This window comes from Macrosteles quadrilineatus, unplaced genomic scaffold (assembly GCF_028750875.1).
Source record: "Macrosteles quadrilineatus isolate MER2022 unplaced genomic scaffold, UCM_ALF_1.0 Scaffold_9__3_contigs__length_116548681, whole genome shotgun sequence".
In the NCBI taxonomy this organism is placed as follows: Eukaryota; Metazoa; Arthropoda; class Insecta; order Hemiptera; family Cicadellidae; genus Macrosteles; species Macrosteles quadrilineatus.
The window spans coordinates 52191804-52204969 of record NW_026542602.1 but is presented as its reverse complement, the minus strand read 5'-3'; the positions used below and the strand labels follow the sequence as shown (position 1 = coordinate 52204969).

The window sequence follows — 13166 nt, the reverse complement described above, 5'->3', positions numbered from 1 at the left end:
ATGGTCCAGCGATTGCATCACACGGTGAGTAGGAACAGAAAGTGACACATTGGTAAAGCGAGTTTAGCATCATCCATAAACCGTAAACCTCTGTTACAATCACCCACTGCAGTTGTGATTTTTTACTTTACACTTTACACAACCGCCATTGAAGTGCCGTCAATGAGTGGAAACCTTGTTTGTAATCTATTGGCACAGACAATGGAAACCCAGACGTATCACTGCGCGATGCGTAGGGCCCCGTCACATCCTAACTCTAGCGGAGAATCGAGGAAACACGCAGTCTCGCGCTCGCCTCGCCAGCACAGAAAACGTACTACCATTGACTATAAATCCTTAAAAGACAACGCATGTAGTACTAAAAAGCGTAGCCAGCAAAATATCCTAGCGGAGATTAGCAGAACTAGTTCAGTACCTCTATGCGGTGTCGTTCCTAGCGGCAATGGCTGGAAACTCGTGTTGTGTTGTAAGTGCTGCGCGCGCACGCGTGCATCCCCGCTCCGCTGCCGACAATCCAGCCAGGTCGCGGTCCTCTTTGATCTCCCTACCGTCCGACTCACCGGCGCCGCCGCATGGTTCGCCTCGCATAGGCCCTGCGCGGTGATCGATCCCTTCACAATAATCTCTATGCAAACGCGTTGTCGTTTTTATATATTATATTACTTATATATAAATTAATGTATTTATTATATGTATTATTATTTATTTATATTATTTACTGTTATTGTTTATTTATTATTATTATCACGTACACAGATTTATGCTATATTCGAAACTTTGTAAAAATAGATCCAACTGCCATTACTGCTATAAATATGGCCGTTACAAATGCTGGTAGATTGGTCATGTGTACAGCAACAAAAAGCTGTAATAAACATTGAGAACTGTCAAAGTAGGATTGATTTCAGTTATGTTTATGTTCTAATAAGAAATATGTGATATTGTGCATGTAGAAATTGGTGTAGAAATGTGTGGGGTAGAAATTGGTATTTCCCATTTTGTCCCAAAAAAACATATGATTTAGCCATTTGTTTCCAAACCATTTTGTAGAGCATTTCAGTAACACTTTTTAAATAATTTAGTATATTGAAGTGTTATTATGCATCTAATGGTTACGGAGAAATAGTTATTTGTGCAACTAGTGAGCAAAGGGAGCAACTGACTCACTCGACATAGCCCTAAGGTAGGCCTGAAAGTTACTTTCCACAATGGTTAAAAGTATATAAGGTACTACATTAACCTCACAATTTAACACTTTATTCGGGTTGATATTTTTCATTATCAAGGTGCGCTTGTCCTTTCCGTGAAATACTGAGAAATAAAGGACATTAATGCGTTACCAACAGACATACACACACAAATCCAGAACTTAATTAGGGAATTTGCTACGCTTTAAGCATAACAAAGTACATATAAAATTAGTATTTGAAATCTTTGTTAATGTCATCAAATTTTATCATAACAATTTATATTTGCTTGGACCGAAGATGACCCGTAATGCTGTCGAAATGACGGCTTACTTTATGAAATGAAGTAGGCCTACTATAGACAATTTAGATTGATAATTTATAATAAAAATTACCAAAATAGGCCACGAACTATTGATGCATAAACAACGTAAAGCGTTTAAACAATTCATGATGGTTTACTGAGTTTTACTAAAATGCGTTAGCCTATCGTTTTCTTAGCATAAACTAACATTTTGGAATCCAGATAGAAAAAGCAAAACTTATACAGTTAAATTGAATACGCCTGTAATAAATAAGGTGCAACACCAACGATAACTAATTTGTAAATTACAATGATGTTGTAGTACGTAAAAATTATTCTTGCTGCTACCAACGGTTCTAAGGGAAATCAGTACCAAAAACCAACGTTTACAGTTAAGAACTGTGTAGTACATCCGACCAACTGTATGCGTTAATCAAGTCCCGAGGATATTGATCTCTTGGTTTTGGATTTTCTCGTAAAAGGTTATTGGCAGTCAAAGTTATTTACCACTAGCTGTAACCCGCGGGCTTTGCCCCGTTTAACTTCTTAATTTTCAAGATTATCTCGTTCGCATGGCTCAATCACGTCCTGGTTGAAGTTTGTTCGCTACGCTCACTCACCTTTGGGTTGAAGCTCGTTCGCTACGCTCACTCACCGTTAGGTTGGAGCTCGTTCGCTGCGCTCACTTGCCTTCAGGTTAGCTCGTTCGCTACGCTAACTCGCCTCCAGGTTGAAGTTTGTTCGCTACGCTCACTCACCTTTTGGTTGCAAATTAGCTGTTGTCATAAATGTAAAAGAAATAATAGTGCTGCACCCTGTTGGTAATCCTTGTAACTTTAATGCTATTGAACATCACAGAACAGAACCAACTTGTTTAATTGAAACAGCTGTTAAGATTCAATAATTCCATTTCTCATAAGGTTAACATGGGAAACTCCAGAGCCACTGGGGCGGAGCCCGAAAGGATTTTTGAAATAAGAATATGCCTATATGTTAATCGGGAATGTGAGCTATCATCATGCCAAATTTCAGCCCAATCCGACCAGTATTTTTCGCGTTCACTTGTCACAAACATACATCCATACATCCATACATACATCCATACATCTAAACTTTCTCATTTATAATATTAGTAGGAAGTAGGATTAATTGCTTCTTTTATAAACAACTTTTAATGTAAACTTATCTGTGTCAGTTAAAAAAAAAACAAAAAAAACAACCTTATACGAACAACTGTGTTGTTATTTAACAGATTACGTATTCTCTAAACAATGATTGGTATAGGCTATCCATTAACATTAGAAGGGAATGTGATAAAAATCACACAACGTTGGGTTTTTGGACGTTTGTAATTTTATTTCTTAAGTAGGTAGGCCGTGTATCTTAGGAAAAAGTACCGGCATCAAGGATCGTCGTCAAAAAGGTTGTTATGAATAATTGGCTAGGCGTACGTACCCAAGAGATGGACTATTTGCGTATTCGCTGTATGGTCCAGCGATTGCATCACACGGTGAGTAGGAGCTATTGACTATATATATAGTCAATGGTAGGAACAGAAAGTGACACATTGGAAAATCGAGTTTAGCATCATCCGTAAACCTCTGTTACAATCACCGCAGTTGTGATTTTTTTACTTTACACTTTACACAACCGCCATTGAAGCGCCGTCACTGAGTGGAAATCTTGTTTCTAAGCTATTGGCGACGATCGTTATTAAATTTAAGTTTCCCACCCGTATACAACACTGATTCAAGGTCTTCTTTCTTGTTATCAAAACTCAAGAACAATTTCATACTCTAAAGAATTTCTGGTTCCTGACCTGAATGATACCTAGTTAATTAATTTCATTTACGGTTACACTATTACACTATATTATTGAACTTGCGATTAATTAAATCCGTTATGTAAGAAAAACGTGTTTAATCTCACTTCGTTGAGATTCGCTTTCAAAACATGATCGAAAATGGTTGCGGTATTTGTAAACAACATTTGTAAACATATCAGTGACAGCTAGAACAAATAATCTTGATCCGAACAGCTGTTCGTTATTTCATAGGTGATTATGTGATAAAAATTGGACGAAAACTTTAAAAAATCGCACAAAACTGCATTTTTGAACATCCGTAATTTTATTTACAAAGTAGTGAGACCATATTTTAATGGCTAAAGACACTCTCACCAATCCAGTAAATACATTAAAACGACTTGGATCTTGATAGGTACTCTCGTTTTCCTGGAGAAGATTGCATAAAATGCCATCTTGAGTGTTGCAGACAGACAGACAGACAGACAGACAGACAGACAGACAGACAGACAGACAGAAATTTAGATGAGACTTGTTTCGGCTTCTTCAATGTATAAAACGTAAAAATAACCTAAAAATTTATGATTCTGAGCAATGTACAGACAAAACTCTAATTTGATTTATATAGATAAGGTGCAGCAGTGTTTATAAATAAATAGTGAAAATAGTGACGTGTTTGTATGTAAAAATGATTCTTACTGCTACCACCGGTTCTAAGGAAAAGTAGCAGTACCAAAAACCAACGTTTACATTACTACGTACTTACGACTAATTCAAACTGTCCTTCTAATCAAACTGTATTATAGGTGTTAATCTGTTGGCAAATATATAAATAAATAAATACACAGGCCACAAAACATGTAACATGTAACGTTAACAACGTAAAGCTTTGAAAACTCACTATGGTTTGCTAAAAAAAACTTTCACTTGATGTGGTGCAGTACCAAAGTTATTAATCTCCTATGGTTTTACATTTTTTTTAAGTTTTCGAAAATCAAAGTTATTTCCCATTAATAGCATTATTTGTAAGTCGCTTTTAATGTTAACATATTAATGACAGTTTCAAGAAACCACCTTTATCCAAACAAAGGTTTCTTATTTAAAAGATTACGTAATCTCTAAACGATAATCGGTACATATATCTAGCAAACATTTGGAGGAAATGTGACAAAAAACTCACAAATCTGGGGTTTTGTACGTTTGTAGTTTTATTTCCTAAGTAGGAAAAGTACCGATATCGTTGTCGAAATGTAAGTAAGTAGAAACTAAAAGTGACACATTGGAAAAGCGAGTTTATCTACATCTGTTAAGTTAAACCTCTGTTACGGTACGATCACAGCGAAATCAGAAAGATCTTCCAAGATCGCAGCAACATCCACGATCACCCACTGCAGTTGAGTAGGTTGTTTCGCGGGGGTGATCCCGTGACGTCATAATTAGGTAATTGGTAAGTATTTTGAGATTGTAGAGCAGCGTGGATTACGCAGCGACTCTGGCAATGTATGTTGTAGATTGGTTGGTATTGTTATTAGGTCAAGGTTGTCTGAATGTGTTTTTTTAATGTTCAGCTTTAATGTTTCAAATATACCATGTACTGGATTGTAAAAATATGTATTGTTCCATTTAACTATCCATCAACTAGCTGTCTCATATAATCTTCAAACTCTGGGCGGAGAAAGTACGAGGTACTAGATACTTGTGAGTTCTGTATCGGTGACATAGTTACGTCTACTGCGTTTTGTTCTTGAGTGTTTTGTTTTTGAGTGTTTTGTTCTTGAATATTATTATTTGAGATATTAGATGTTGAAGATATATTGGGGTCTTGAATAGGAGCTGAATTTCTTGTAGACATGTTTTCTTGACGGTAGTTCAGAGTCAAATGATCTGTAGTTTACTCTGTTAACACTTATATAGTGTTTACAGAAGTTCTAAATGTTTGCATAAAGACGTTTCAATCTTCCGAGAGATGACTCTCACGGAACGACAACAGATGTGAGTGTTCGCATGTGTGCGCATATAAATAACTAGGCCTACTCGTTCTCGCGGGGGACCGACATGTGATTAACTGTTATTGCTTTGCTTTTTCTAGCGTCACTGATTACGCTTAGCGGTGTTACGGCTTTTTGTTAATGGATGATTTTATCTATGCAGGAGGTGAGTAACCTATTATTGTTACTGCATTGTGTTCAAGATTGTTGTTTGTCGTGCAAACTAGACACGATTCATTCGTATTGCGTACTGCTTTGTGTCAAGCAATTTTATCCTGTCACATTTTGTAATTTCCAGAGTTTTAATTATATTTCCCTGTTGTATTTTAAGTTTAAGTGTTTTCAGTTTGTGATACACGTCGCCCCATTGTGATTTGTGGAATATTCCCTAAATATACAGGTAATTAATTTTTCTTGTTATATACATCTAATATATAAAATTCTCGTGTCACAGTGTTTGTCTGCAAACTCCTCCGGAACGACTTCACCGATCGTTATGAAATTTGGTGTGTAAATTCTGTAGGTATGCGAATCGGACGTAAACTATTTCCCGTTTCGAAATTCTTAAAAGGGCTCCGCCCCAGTGGCTCTGGAATTTCCCATGTTAACCTTATGAGAAATGGAATTATTGAATCTTAACAGCTGTTTCAATTAAACAAGTTGGTTCTGTTCTATGATGTTCAATAGCATTAAAGTTACAAGGATTACCAACAGGGTGCAGCACTATTATTTCTTTTACATTTATGACAACAGCTAATTTGCAACCAAAAGGTGAGTGAGCGTAGCGAACGAACTTCAACCTGGAGGCGAGTTAGCGTAGCGAACGAGCTAACCTGAAGGCGAGTGAGCGCAGCGAACGAGCTCCAACCTAAAGGTGAGTGAGCGTAGTGAACGAGCTCCAACCCAAAGGTGAGTGAGCGTAGCGAACGATCTTCAACCTGGAGGCGAGTTAGCGTAGCGAACGAGCTAACCTGAAGGCAAGTGAGCGCAGCGAACGAGCTCCAACCCAAAGGTGAGTGAGCGTAGCGAACGAACTTCAACCAGGACGTGATTGAGCGATGCGAACGAGATCATCTTGAAAATTAAACGTAACGGTACTTTCTTTCCATCGGTCTGTCTTAGGGGAAACCTATAACTTAGGCGATACGAAGTTCGCCGGGTCAGCTAGTATATATATATATATATATATATATATATAGTATCCTAATATATATTAGCTTTTACTATTTATTTATAAGAAGCTCACTCCTTAATCATTACTTAAATTAGCTCAACTATTTGTATGAAAGATCCTACGACTATTTCGTCTAATCATTTAAATACAAACTTTCTCATAATATAAAAATGAAACTAACATATCTTTCAAATGTAATCCTAATTATATGAAAACTTTAAAAGGCTATAAACAAATATTTCGGTAAATCTGCACTTACAAAACACTTATCTTTACTCAAAAATTCTTTTGCTGTATGAATACAACTATATATGTTACAACCATCTTTACTGCCTATTTTATAATAATTTTCTACATAAAACGGCTTTCGATTAGAAATATTTTAGGTATTGGCAGTGAGTTTTTAGTCTTCTCATGTGATATAAAAATTTGAGGTCAATAAAATAGATGAAGTTCTGGACCATCTCACTAGAGTTTACTAGTGTATTTTGTTGAATATTAATTAACACTAATGCAGTATCATAGCAAACAGCTGATTGATTTATCACTTAACAGATTGCACTACGTTTTTTTTTTGCTTCAAATTTTTACATTACTTGGGAAGTCTATTCTGTGTATAGTCAATGGTTTTATGTTTTTAAGAAAATTGGTTTTCCAATATCGCACAATTTATTTACGATCGCTAAATCACTATACGTATTTAATGTCTCACATTTTGTAACAGATGTTATGTATACCGCAAATGATCTTTCTTGTGATATATACAAACAAAAAACTATATTATTTACCTCTTTGTAGTCTATTTACAAATCATTATATTATAATAAAAAATAAATGATCTAGGCTAAAAAAATATCTTATAATATACATTGTCAAAATAAATGTATGTTTATTCAAGTTCGCCTCATATTTTGTTGTGGTCCTAATGATAATATTAATTACCTTTTGTTGTTTTTGTATTTGTTAAAATATGGACTGATTAAACTGAATAACTTAACATTTTTAAGATTGAAAAATGGTTACCGATTTCCTTAACTAACAATGTATAAACATATACATTGTTATTCACAAAACGAGATATGTAAATATGACTCTAATACATTAATTAATAACTTGTTTGGATTATTAAAGGTAAAATGTGATTGCCTAAAATTATACTTTGTTTTTTATTGAAAATTGCTTTATTGACATACGTAAAAATTTCTTCACATTCTAATAATCATAATAATAGAAAACTATATATTTTACTTAACAATTTTTATATTAAATTATTCTTTGTTCTTTTATCTCAAATTGCTTTCTTACGTACATGAATTGACTCACTTTTTGTTATGCTCTTAAATTATAATATTAATCAAGGTACTTCTCATAGTCAGTTGCTGACTTTATTAAAATACAGCTTGATTAAATTGGTTGTTTTTTATACGATTTTCCTAACATATGATTTGTTCTTCTCAAAATAAACATATAAAATGGTTCTAATACTTAATTGCTTAATTTGTTTTTTTTTCTTCTAGAGTTAACTAACACAGCTTAACTTGAAACACGGAGTGTTCCTGATTTACTACAGGTAATTATTTGAAAAATCTTAGTTTACGCATAGTTCAGATGGTTTCTATCTCTTTGTAATCTTTCTTAAAAAATACATGTACAACTAGATATATTTTAGTTAATAGTATTTGTAAAATGCTACGATTGTTTTTTTTTATTTTACTTAGCTTGGTTAATAATTGACTTCATATCTCGTTCTTGAGACCCAACTAATATTGTTTCTTGTATTATTAAACATTCTTAAGGCAAAAAAATATTTTAAATTGTACTTTGCATCTCCATAAGCATTATAAAATCACGTATCTTGTTTTGGATTATTAAAACGGCTATTCCGTTATCTTTCAAATAATATTAATATCAAAATAAATATTAATAATTAATGGCTGCTCTTGCTAGCCCCGCCCCCCCCACTACACCTCATATCCTTTGATTGGGTGGGTAGACCACGCCTCCAGCAAGCCCCGTCCCCACTACGCTACCTGTCCTGTGATTGGCTGAGTAGACCACGCCTCCACTTAGTCCAACCCCCACCAGAGCGCACAAAACTAGTTGAATCTCTTTCAAACTTCACTGTACATCTTGTGTACTCGCACGGTACACATCATGTTCCGTCTCCTTTCAAACCCTTGTCTATCTATCCTTCCTTAACCATTTGCATTTCCTGAACACGCAACAGTGGTCAAACCAAGTTGCATTTCTATCCATCCTTTACATACAGCAGTGGTAAAACCAAGCTGTATTTAAATCCTTCCTTAACTTGCAGCAGTGGTCAAACCAAGTTGCATTTCTATCCATCCTTTACATACAGCAGTGGTAAAACCAAGCTGTATTTAAATCCTTCCTTAACTTGCAGCAGTGGTCAAACCAAGTTGCATTTCTATCCATCCTTTACATACAGCAGTGGTAAAACCAAGCTGTATTTAAATCCTTCCTTAACTTGCAGCAGTGGTCAAACCAAGTTGCATTTCTATCCATCCTTTACATACAGCAGTGGTAAAACCAAGCTGTATTTAAATCCTTCCTTAACTTGCAAATTGGAAAAACCATTTGCGTTTCCTGAACATGTGACAGTGGTAAAACCAAGTCGCATTTCTATCCTTCCTTAACATACAGCAGTGGTAAAACCAAGATGTATCTAAATCATTCCTTAACTTGCAAATTGGAAAACCATTTGCGTTTCCTGAACATGCGACAGTGATAAAACCAAGTCGCATTTTTATCCTTCCTTAACATACAGCAGTGGTAAAACCAAGCTGTATTTAAATACTTCCTTAACTTGCAAATTGGAAAAACCATTTGCGTTTCCTGAACATGCGACAGTGGTAAAACCAAGTCGCATTCCTATCCTTCCTTAACGTACAGCAGTGGTAAAACCAAGCTGTATTTAAATCCTTCTTAAACGTGCAAACTGGAAAAACCATTTGCATTTCCTTAACACGCAGCAGTGGTAAACCCAAGCTGCCCCTTTCAAGCCCTTGCCTATGTTATATGTCTAAAGGTTCTTCATGCATGTACTGTTTAGTCTTTCTTGCTAGATAATTTGCTTTAGTAGTTGTGACTTGGTGTTAGTGGTTTGAATCTTTGCATGTTTTTTTTAAATAACTAATGACCTTGACCTACTTGTATTATTGGTTATTTGAAACTTTATCTTTAAAATAGTTTCTCTGCCCACATGCAACTCCTCCTTTTAGATGTACTTATTCCCCCCACCTCTTTACCACACCCATATCTTCCCCCACTCTGTCTATCTATATCCCCCACCACTTAGGGTGGGTATAAATGAGAGAGCATATTGGTTAATAACATCATTCTGTTGCCAGCCTGCAGAAAAGCCATGGACCCCTGCCTAAGAAAGACTACTAAGCCAATGAAGCCAGTGGCAGGCATCAAAAGATCGAAACTTCAGGAGGCGTTGACTGGAGGTATTAAGAAGACGAAATCATCAACTCCTTTTGAAACCCTTGTCAACAAGACTCTCTCGCAGCCGGGATCCTCTTCTTCTGCTTTGTCTGACGATGCAAAGAAAACAACTACAATATCTACTCAATCTTCCCAAGAGCCTGGATCTTCCCTTGCCACCAAGACTCAGTCGCAGCCGGGATCCTCTTCTTCTGCTTTGTCTGACGATGCAAAGAAAACAACTACAATATCAACTCAATCTTCCCAAGAGCCTGGATCTTCCCTTGCTGCCAAGACTCTTTCGCAGCCAGGATCTTCTTCTGCTTTGCTTGAAGATACCATAAAGAAATCTTCTTCTGGTAACACTTCATTGAAGCAACGGTCTGATTCATCGTCTTCCTCTTCTTCTTCTTCGTCATCGTCTTCTTCATCGTCCTCGTCCTCTTCTTCTACGTCATCGTCCAAAAATCAAACAATTAAGTCCCCTCTATCCATGCTTCTCTCTCCCATAATTCTCTCCTTGCTATCTCCTATTAAATCTCCAGAAAAGCCATCCACTCCCAAACGTAAGCCATCTCCAAAACCTCAACCACATAGCCTAACTCTTCCTAATTTAAATTCCTCCTCGAACCAAATGCCTGACATAGATTCTCCTGAAATTACCATTCCAAAACCCCCACCCAAATCCCTTCCTGCTGCACCCACCGTTGTTAGAAAACTCTTTACTAAAACTGAATCCTCAAAAGAATCCCTTCCCTCCCATTCAAACCCTTCTGAAAAATTGGAAAAACTCATGGCCAAAAGACGAGCTGCATTTAAGCCCAAGCCAAAATGTTCTTATATTTTCCAAAAAGGGGTGAAAAAAGGTGAGCGTTGTGAAAAGTCCTGCTTTTCTGATGCTAATGTGTGCAGCCTCCACACTAAGGGGAAAAGCAGGATGGTACCCACTCAACCTACAATTATTAGCAGCAAACCTGTCGCTACCAATCCTCAGTCATTTGAAAGACCATCAATAATTGTCAAAAGCCAGGCTCAGGAAAAATCTTGTACATCTGATCCAACACCGAGCACCTCACGTGTTGTTGTGATGGACAAGATTTTACCTAGCCAACCACGAACGTCAGGCTTTGCTCGACCCTGTCGTCCACCACAAATTCAAGCTAAAAAAACCAGAATTGATAGGCTACCCAAAAACCGTAAATTCGAAATTTTACTGATGACACCAAACGGTGAAGTCATTTTAAGAGAAGGAAATGACAGGTTCCGACTTAAATTACCCAGAGGCATGACCATCCCGAATACAACCCACCGATACTATATAATTCGTGATCGGTCTTCGGGATGGGCATCTGTAACATTATAAATTGGTTTAGTTTCAAATTGATCTTAATTATCCTCTAAATTCTCCTTTAGTATGCAAAAATTGGGAACGCATTTGTTATAGCCTAACAAATGCGTTCCCAATTTTTGCATTTAAAGAGTGACCTTGAGATTTTAGAAATAGATTATTTTAATCAGAGATTTCTATCTAATTTACTCATAAAACATTAGAATCAAATTTGTTATATCCTAACAATGTGTTCCCAAAGTTTCGTGTATAATATTTTGACAAAGTTATTTTAGAAAACATATTGATTGTTCAGGTTTTCCAATATTACATCAACATTTTTCTATATTGTAAAATTAACTATTCTAAGGACATTTAAAAGATATATTATGTTTATCTCGTGTTTTGCAAAGATCTTCATTGCCATTCTGTATAAATTAAGTGTAACACTTTATGATGTAACTCAATATATTTGCATAATCCTCAAAGGCATCTTGGTAAACAAACACAAAATTTATTTGCATTAACTTTTTAAGGTTAATTCCTTTACATTTAATCTTCGTTAACAGGTTTACTTGAATAGTAGTTGTACATTTTATACTTAAGTAGTGTTGAACTTTACAAGACATAGAAAACAAATATATAAATGGTTAGCAACCATAATACTTTGTCACCATTCGTTTTTTTAGCATGGAAATAAATATGATAGAAGTTTCTATGTTTGGTTTTTCTTATTACAAGTACTTGGGAGTGATATTGGATAGTAGGTTAAGATGGGAACCCCATATTGAATATTTGAAGACAAAACTTAGAAAATTAATTTATGTTTTTAGAAACGTATGCGACATTTTAAACATTGATGAGATAAAAACTGTGTACTATGCATTTGTCCAATCAATACTTCAATATGGAATTATAGTATGGGGAGGAGCTAGTAATAATATTTTAAATCCATTGTTCGTCATACAAAAACTAATTATTAAAATAGCTTTCCAATTCAACAGGCGTTTCTCTACAAATTTATTGTTCAAAAATACTCAATTACTTTCGGTGCGTCAACTTTTTATAAAAACTTTACTTATATATACCTATTCCAATCAAGATTTGATAGTGACGCCAATCACGCATAATTATCCCACCAGAGGAGCTGTTAATGTAGGTATGCAGGTACCCAGAGTTTTCAAATCTGCAAACCTCACCAATGCCTTTTATATTGCGAATTTTTTGTATAGGAATATACCATCAGAGATTAGAGATCTACAGGTATCTCTTCCAGTTTACAAACGTTCGATAAGCAGTTGGATTGGAAGAGGATCTGGGTGGTCTTTGTTAAGCGTAGACAGCTTAGATATACGTGTACATAAACATGGGTATGGTGATAGAGGTAGTAGTTTCATCCCACTGCCCAAAAAGATTGCTAATACAAGAACTTGCATAAATGTTCAAAATGAGGACAATGAGTGTTTTAAGTATGCTGTTTTAGCAAAGTTTGTTGAAGACAGGCATGCCTATAGACCAAGCCGTTATTATAGTGAAGTGGCTCATAAATATAATTTTACAGGTTTGGCTTACCCAGTGTCTTTAAAAGATATCAAGAAATTCGAAAAACAAAATCTTAATTCATCCGTTAATGTGTATGGATTGGATGAGTCTAATAATGTGTTTCCTATTCAGATTACATCTCATGAACGTAGAGACCATACAGATCTTTTACTTCTTACAAATGGTAAAATCTCACATTATGTTTACATAAAAAACTTTTACGCACTTTTATCAAGACAGTTATCCAAAAGGAAGATGAGTCTCACCATTTGCAAACGGTGTTTTTGCTACGCTGCCAAACCATTTCATTTGGGGGGTAAGGAATGGTTACTTGACCACCAACGTCTCTGCAATAGTAAGGACAAAGTAAGGGTTAAATTACCTCACCCT

General features: G+C 35.7%; 1 protein-coding gene across 1 annotated transcript; it reads left to right on the top strand.

The window, feature by feature from the left end:
• The first annotated feature begins 228 nt into the window (after positions 1-228).
• On the top strand, positions 229-12922 carry LOC129003440 (uncharacterized protein DDB_G0271670-like). The gene is made up of 4 exons (XM_054431735.1): positions 229-466; positions 8405-8602; positions 9829-11103; positions 12909-12922. Exons 1-4 carry the CDS (start codon positions 229-231, stop codon positions 12920-12922), a joined length of 1725 nt encoding a protein of 574 aa, XP_054287710.1.
• The last annotated feature ends 244 nt before the right edge of the window (positions 12923-13166 follow it).

Excerpts from the sequence above, each read along its gene's own strand:
- LOC129003440 (XM_054431735.1), top strand. The coding sequence starts at position 229 with ATGCGTAGGGCCCCGTCACATCCTAACTCTAGCGGAGAATCGAGGAAA. Across the intron at positions 467-8,404 it reads CTGGAAACTCGTGTTGTGTT|CCCCGCCCCCCCCACTACAC; the intron begins GTAAGTGCTGCG and ends TGCTCTTGCTAG. Across the intron at positions 8,603-9,828 it reads ACATCTTGTGTACTCGCACG|CCTGCAGAAAAGCCATGGAC; the intron begins GTACACATCATG and ends TTCTGTTGCCAG.